The sequence below is a fragment of the Silene latifolia genome, chromosome X (genome assembly GCF_048544455.1).
Source record: "Silene latifolia isolate original U9 population chromosome X, ASM4854445v1, whole genome shotgun sequence".
Lineage (NCBI taxonomy): Eukaryota > Viridiplantae > Streptophyta > Magnoliopsida > Caryophyllales > Caryophyllaceae > Silene > Silene latifolia.
Genome location: NC_133537.1, coordinates 112,867,988 through 112,876,194, shown reverse-complemented (window position 1 = coordinate 112,876,194; position 8,207 = coordinate 112,867,988). Strand labels below are relative to the sequence as shown.

General features: G+C 39.6%; 1 protein-coding gene across 1 annotated transcript; it reads right to left on the bottom strand.

Moving 5' to 3' along the window:
* Nucleotides 1-1,144: 1,144 nt before the first annotated feature.
* On the bottom strand, nt 1,145-1,756 carry LOC141618123 (uncharacterized). Its single transcript, XM_074435236.1, has one exon. It carries the CDS (start codon nt 1,754-1,756, stop codon nt 1,145-1,147), a length of 612 nt encoding a protein of 203 aa, XP_074291337.1.
* Between the last annotated feature and the right edge of the window lie 6,451 nt (nt 1,757-8,207).

Sequence of the window (8,207 nt, the reverse complement as noted above, 5' to 3'; positions counted from 1 at the left end):
TTTATTTTATGACCTTAGATCATCTTTATTAAATCGTTATAATCCTTCTAGTTTAAGGGAAGTATACAGATTTATTTCCCACAAGGGTGTCCTAGCAGGCACATCATCAAAGCAGTTAAACTTTTTCAACACTTTTTCCACATAAGGAGATTGACTTAAAGAAATTCCTTTAGAGTTTCGAATAACTTTAACTCATTTTCCTAGTAGTAACAGGTTTACTAGGTTTCTTTGTGAATTTAGCCTCAACACAGCTAGCACATTTAGAGAATTTATGACTCGATAAACATGGAATTAAACTCATAGTTCTTAAGTTTTTTAATATAGTCAACATTCACATGACCTAATCTACCATGTCAAACATCAATAGACTCAGCAATATAAGCAGAAGTAGATGCAATATTATTAAAAACTGAATCAGTGTTCAATACAAAAAGTCCCCCAGAAAGATAACCCTTGCCCACAAATTCCCCATTACGTGACATTACAACCTTGTCAGCCTCAAAAACATGTTTCAAACCAGCTTTGTTCAATAAGGCACCAGACATGAGGTTTCGACGCAATAAGGGTACAAACAAAACATTAGTGAGAGCAAGTATTTTACCCGAGGTGAGTTTGAGAAAGATCTTGCCTTTGCCTAAGATCATTACAGATGAAGAATTACCCATGTAGACACATTCCCCATCAGCTACCTCCTCGAACTCAGCAAATAACCCCTTATCAGCACAGAGGTGTCTAGAAGCAGCAGTATCCAAGACCCATTCAGTAGCATTACCCACCAGATTCGCTTCCACAACTACAGCAGCAATGACATCATCAGTCACAGCAACATTGGCTTCAACAATTTTCTTTTCAGTGCACTGGTAGGCTTTGTGACCAGTTTTCCCACAGACATAGCAAATAATTGGACCCTTTGGTTTCTGAATCTTAGCAACAACTTTGGTATGCTTCCTTAGACCATTCTTCTTGGCAGGACCCTGGTTCTTACCCTGACCAACCTTGGCCTTACTCTTACCCTTGAACTTCTCGGCATTAGACGGACCACCAGACTCAACCAGATTAGCTTTAACAACAGCAACTGAAGCATTCACAGATAGACTAACAGGTTTGTCTTTAAGGCGATTTGCCTCTTCGGTCCTCATGTGTCCTACTTGTTCTTGGAGAGACATGTCATTTTCTTATGCTTAAGGTGGTTCCTATAGTCAGACCAGGAGGGAGGGAATTTTTCTAACAGTACATTAGCCACGAAGATGTCATCTAATTTCATACCCTCATTAACAACATCAGCACATAGATTCTCATAGACATGAACTTGTTCCATAATAGGTTTCCCGTCAGCCATCTGAAATTCCAGCCACTTACCCACAACATATTTCTTTTTCCTAGCATCATCAGCCCTATACTTGGCCTCGAAGGACTCCCATATCAGTTTGGAAGATTTATGAACCATAAATAGGTCAAAAAGGGTGCCAATCATGTTGTTTAGAAGTTGACATCTAACAGTCTTATTGTCTTTATCAAATTTCTTAATATCCTCTTCATTTGACTTAACAACAGATATAACAGGGGGAGTTTCCTCAACCGACGCAGCAGTAGCTGCTTCCTTAGTAGGAGCAAGAGGGTCACTAAACATCACGTAATCAATTTCTAATTGTTCAAAGAACATCAACAGTTTCTGTGACCAACGCTTATAGTTATGACCGTCTAGTTTTTCAAGTTTAGTCAAATCAGGAAGAGTCTTTGATAAAACAGACGACATTGTTACAGCAACAGTAATAGTTTTTAAATTGTTATATGGAAAGTGCAGTAACAATGAAAAGATCAGAAATACCGAACGAGAGAAATAGTGACGTGGAAGAGAACCACTGCCTTGAAAACTATTTTCGGTACGACCATGGTGGTGATCAGCAAATGACTGGTAGTTCCCTAAGGATTACACTACTGCCACCTTTCAGACTTGCCCACTCAAGACCGATAGGCCTGGAACGACTTTAATCTCTACCCAAAAATATTGAGAGGAAAAAAAGAAGAGAATCGGAGAAGAGACAATGAAGTGTTATTTTGTGTATTGAAATGCTGTAGAGAGGCTCGAATATATAGTGAAAAAAAAGAGCAGTTACAGGAGCCAAAACCAACTCCTGAAACTCAGCCTGAAAACCGAGTTAGTGGGAGTAAGACTCTCCCCACTAACAATCAATTTGACTGACCTTTTCAACTCTGCTAACAAACACAAAACAAAGCCCATAACACAGCTCGGATCCGGCCCAAAAAGATAGGCATAGCGCGCCACAAGCGGTTGCCAAATCCCAAATCACGAATCCGGATCCGGGCCGGGCCGGGCTCGAGCACGCGTGTGCGAGCTGAATTAAGCACCTCGCAAATCCTCTACAAAAGGCTCCCTTTACCCACTAGTGATATGGTAAGAAGTGTGGACATATATAAACACATCAAGCACTCTTTTCCTCACCAATGTGGGACAATTGGAACATTTTACATGGCTAAAAAAGCCCCTATTTCCAATAGCTATTAATACATGAGTTAAACTGAATAAGTTGCAGATTAGTGAGCAAGATAAATGCCACATATGTGATAGTGGATCAGAGACTATCAGCCACCTGTGTTTTTTTGAATGTGATTACAGTTACCTGGTGTTGAAAAACATAGAAAGCTGGTTGGGGTTCAAAATTTGAAGATTAGATGCTTTAAGATGGCTACTATCCTACATATGCACTGGATTGCATAAGAGGTGTGTCAGAGTAGTAATGAAATGAATATTTATATTGCATCTGTCACCAGGGTTAGTTCTCATATTAAGAAGTTGATGAAAGAAAGATGCTTAGCACTTATAAATACCCTGTGAAATAAACATGCTAATAATGGATGGTTAAAAAGGTTAGAGTTTATCTAAAGCTAAGTTACTGAATGTGACATGCTGCTGGAAAAGGCTAAGTTTCTAAAATGCTGGTATATGAAATGCGGCAGCTGCTGCTGGACTGTTTTGGATTGATTTTACTAATTAATTAGTTAATGATGATATGGATCTTGTGATGAGATGATTTGATCTTTTGGATATTGTTTTGTATGGATTTTCCACAATGCGAAATCAGGTAAGGGTAGATCTAGGCAGGGTTAACTAGCTCGAACTTATCTATGAATATGCAGGGTACGAAACTAGGAAAGTAAAGTAAGATAAATAACAATAATAAGACAAGGAATTTTACGTGGAAAACCCTTAAATGGGAAAAAAAACCACGGGCACCAAGCCAGGAGAGGATTTCACTATAATATTGAGTATTTAGCACAAATGATCGTAATATCACTCGTATGAGAGTAATGTATGCTTGAGTATGAGTGTTGTTGTATATCCCTCAAATAATCTTCAAGTACTTCCTTATATAGTCTATGCTGAACGGCTGCTGGATCTTCTATATTAATGCTGAAAATTCCGCCTTAATTGCTTGGTTTAATGCGCATTATTGCTCCCTTAATTGCTGCCCTTTATTACCAAATCTTCTCCATTAATGCTCTAATTATCACCCGTATAAATTCAATAATATAGTCATTGAATTTGTCAAATATTGTCTTTATATTTTGACCGTCGTCCTCTCCATGGCTAACACCATTCTTCTTGTACCTTGGTGGCTTGACGTCCTGACACCCTGATGGTTAGGCTAGGCTAGAATATCATCTTGAAATATCTGCGGATTTCCACGCCTAACAATTGCCCCTTATCTCCTTATTTTCGCTGGGTCAGGCCAGAAATATGGAGATAACTTCAATCTTTGGAAAACTGCTTTGAACGGTTGGATTATGACTAATCATATTCTGTAACGGCTAATTGGTGGTTTTATGACGCATGTTGCAATTACTGCAACTTCTTCAATAATCACTCTGTAAGTTGCGGTTGAAAATCCCTAGTTTAACCGAGTATAAATAGTCTTCTCTTCATTGATTAAACTTCACCAAAATCCGACCATTCTCTCTACAAATCTTCATCCTCAAGTTCTCTTAATCTCCAGAATTTAATCTTCAGTAAATCTTCAACAAATCTTCGATAATGGTTGCAAAAAAGAAATCTTCCACGGGAGTGATGTCTCCTGGAAGGCCATTCGTTCCAAATCCTGAGGAAACCACTTATGAAAATTTGCCAGGGTCTTCTGTTATTTAACCTCCTACGGTTGAAAAGCCAATTGATCCCCCTCTTGAAATGATTTCAATCTTTCACATAGAATTCGAATTTAAACCCACAAAAGCTTTAAAAGATGACCAGTCTCTTCCAAACCGTCTGAAACCCGAATTTGAAAAAATCTTGAAGGATAAGGGAATCATTCCTGCTTATTCCGAAGTCTGGATCCCTGAAAATTCTCATGTCAGGGCGGACTGGTCAAGTCCTGGCTGGTTCTGTATCCATGATTGGGCCTTCAGGGCTGGTTGCAAGCTTCATTTCTCTCCAATTATAGTGGATGTTATTGAAGAAATTGGCGTGCCTTCCTACCAACTGATGCCTATGGTGTGGAAGGTAGTCTACTCCGTTGAATATCTCTGCAAAAAACATAATATTTCTTTCTCCTTGGAGGACTTGAAGGCTTGTTATGCTGTCAAGACCAACAGTCTTGGACGTATCAGTTTCAAGGTCAGGGCTTCAGCCATTCCTCTTCTCAGCAATCTGGATAGCGGCCATGACAAGAATTGGGCTGCTGGGTATATGTTTATCAGGACCAATTCTGTGGGTCCTGATCTGGCGTACTTGAACTATGACGCCTGTGTTGGTGGTATGTATCCTGAATTTTTCTCTTATCCTGCATATTTTTTTGTTACTTTTAAAGAAAGTAGATAAACTTAAATAACTTATACCTCTTTTTGTCTGTAGTTGATGATTGGTCCAGTGAGATCGAGTATCCTATTGCAAGCATCTCTGCTTTTCTTGCAATTCCTCAATTGGAGAGGAGTTGGCCTCTCTTTTGTGGAGTTGTTCATGTAGGAAATCGTATTTAACATATCACATATTTTGGATAAAAGTTTTAGTCATAAAAACTTAAGGATCTTATGCATGCAAAATAAAACATATGAGTAAAGGAAAAACGGTTCCTTACGATGGATATTTTGGCTATTTAGGGCACTAGTAAGGTCTCCTTCCTTACTTAGTTCTTGAGCTTTCCTTATGGATGAACAATATTCAAGTTAGAATCTCTCCTCAAGGATTGTACCAAGAAAATCACCCCTAATACAAATATTAATTTGATTACTAGAATTTGTGGACAGCGGGTCGCCCACGGGGGCGCTTGGTGAAGGTCGAAAAACAAGCGTTTGCATTTTGTATGGAGTCGCCACCAATTTTTATGGGAAATTGGAACCGTTCGAATACCTCGTGTCATGTCAAGACACAAAGTAGTGACATGAACACTAAGCAATCGTTACCCTTAGCATTCTATGTCTAGAATTACTCTCGTGGATGCCAATGAACACGGGTGCTCACGGAGATCTGGAGTAAGGGGTGAGGGTACGTATTAGGAAGCTCTTTTGATCGAACACCTAATCCCGCCCGCCTCGATAGCGGCCTCTACTAATGATTAGGGAAGTTATTCGTACTTGATATATCGTCGGTTATATGCATGCAATGCAACATCCAAGTTTTAATCCTAGCATGTGAGAATTTAACTAAGTCGGTTGACAATTAGTTAGCAAACAATTGGGTCGAAGTAGGATTTAAGTTCAATTACATGTGAAAACATACAAATGATACAAGAAATACAATAATTATAAATTACAATAATGAAAATTACAATAATTACAATGGATTAGGCGATTTATGTCGAAAATACCTTTAAAACGGATGATTTGAGAAAAAGAAATAAAAGAAGGAATTACGAACGAACAGTGATAATACGATTAAGTAGTAGATTAATACGTAAGCTAATTAAACTAGGTCAAGGCGAAACGGAGTTCGGGGAGAAATCATCCTGGAACAGTAAAAGAGATCGCGCCTCTGGAAGAGGCGCGGCGATTCTTTGCGTCTGTTCCCAAGGTCTGAGTTCTGGCCGAAGCGCGCAAATCGTTAATGTCGATTGGTAAATTTAATGATTGATTGAAATATTTACTCGGATGGAAGTGATTAACGGGTTAATTACATGTGAATGATGGTCATAAAAGCGATAAAACGTGCATGAGACGGATGCAAACGGATTAATTACATGAAATTATGATGAAAATATTAATGAGTCCTCTATTGAAATAAGTCAATTAGGCTAAATACGACGGATATACAACGAATATGCGAATAAGCAGATGAAAACTATATCAATGACGAATTCCAGAAACTCAACATGATTAAATTGAATCTCTAAAATCCGGGTTTGAATTTAGTGACGAAAACCCGTAATTATTGGATTATAAGGGATTTAAGTCGGATTTATGATGTGTTAAAACATGCGGATGAATGACGGATTATATGATACAATATACATGCGAATTATCGGTGATTATATCAAAGAATTAACGGACAAACAAATAACAAATAAAAAAGAAGCGAATTACGAGAGGACGAGGAAGAAGAAAAGAAGCGAATCTGCGCGGCTGACGAAGAGGCGCGGCAGAATCTGCGCTCCTTCGAAAAAGCGCGCGATTCTTTGCGTCTTTTTTCTCGACGTCTGTCTACTGAAAATCCGTAAAAAAGAGTTTTTAAAGCACGGTTTTTAGAAATCGGTTTTAATGGTATTTTCGACGTAAACCTTACAATGGATTATACAATAAGTAAAATACAATAAATAAATAAGGATTATACACCCTCAGACTTACATGTTGACGGAGAAGAACTAAGATATCGATTAGTGATGCTCGACGCGAATGCAAAGAGAGTGCCCTCGTAAGAGGAAAACGATTGATTAAATTAAGTTGATTGAGTGTAGTTGGTCAAATTGGTCGGTCATGCAACAGAGAGGCTGGTACCCGGAAAGATCCAAGCTTACGTGGTCGAAAGTTCAAGCACGTAGGCGCCAATAAGTAAGAACAAAGTCTAGAATGCAAAGGGAGAAGAGAAGGGCGGACACTCGCGTTAGAAATATGAGGAGCGAAGGCTCCTATTTATACTAATCACACGGAGGGAATTAGGGTTTCGGAGACTCTTTGGTAATGAATCTCGGAAAGATATGAAAAAGATACGTAAGACATGCAAAGAAGGGCCTGGGAAAAGGCGCAGCAGCCACTGCGTCTCTTGGAAGAGGCGCGGACTGCTTGCGTCTATTCCCAGAGGTTTCCTCTGTTTGAAGAAAGATTTCCGCGTTTGAGTTATGGTAGGACGGAAATAATCCGATTATCTTATGAATATTACGGGATATTATTTGCCAAAAGATAAAATTTGTAAAATATGGAATAGAAATATCCGGAACATTCCAGAACATTCCGACTCGGGATTTAACGATTATCAGAAAATGGAGACGGTTTTTGACCCGGACTCCGAATGTACTCTAATTACTGCCAAAACGACCGTATCGGAACGTAGATGACATCTAAGAGGTAGACATTTAATTTTTGAGCAATCACTTGACGATAATCTTACGAACTGTCACAAATCGTTTCGCGTATCAAACATGCGGCCCAATCATCACCGGGTGGTTTGCGGGAGGTGCGAAAATGAGGTATCTCTGAGCCCCCTTTGACCGAGGCTTGGACAAGGCGAAAGTCAAAGTATAGCCATCAGGTCAATCGAAGATTACAACCTGACGACTATGGCGACGCAAGGCGGCTCAAAGGGTCTGAGCCAAGGACCTGTCGTCGGGAACATTTTAGAGTCTGTCGACTATCGGGGAGGGTCGTTTAAAGTCCATTAGACTACGTAAGGAAGCTCGCCACCATAAGAAGAGACCCTACACGAGATACCCCTGGTGAAACGGATCAAGAAGCTTCGGAAAAACTCCTTGGTCTGAAGATAACTTGGTGTCTGAAGGCATTAGGGGTCACAGGGATACTGAAGAAACTTCTTTCTCGAGATGCTTCCGGAGAATGACACCTTTGTCGAACTCCGTGAAGAATAAATATCAGCAACGGGACGTCGGTAAAATGGGGGGGAATCCGCTTGCGTCGGTCTCAAGCGAACTCTTGCAAAAACTTGAGGTTGAATCTGCTTGCGTCGGTCTCAAGCGAACTCTTGTTGGGAAATATATTGACGATTAGGAACATCTTGATCGCCATGGAAGAAATCTTGAGTGAGCAAT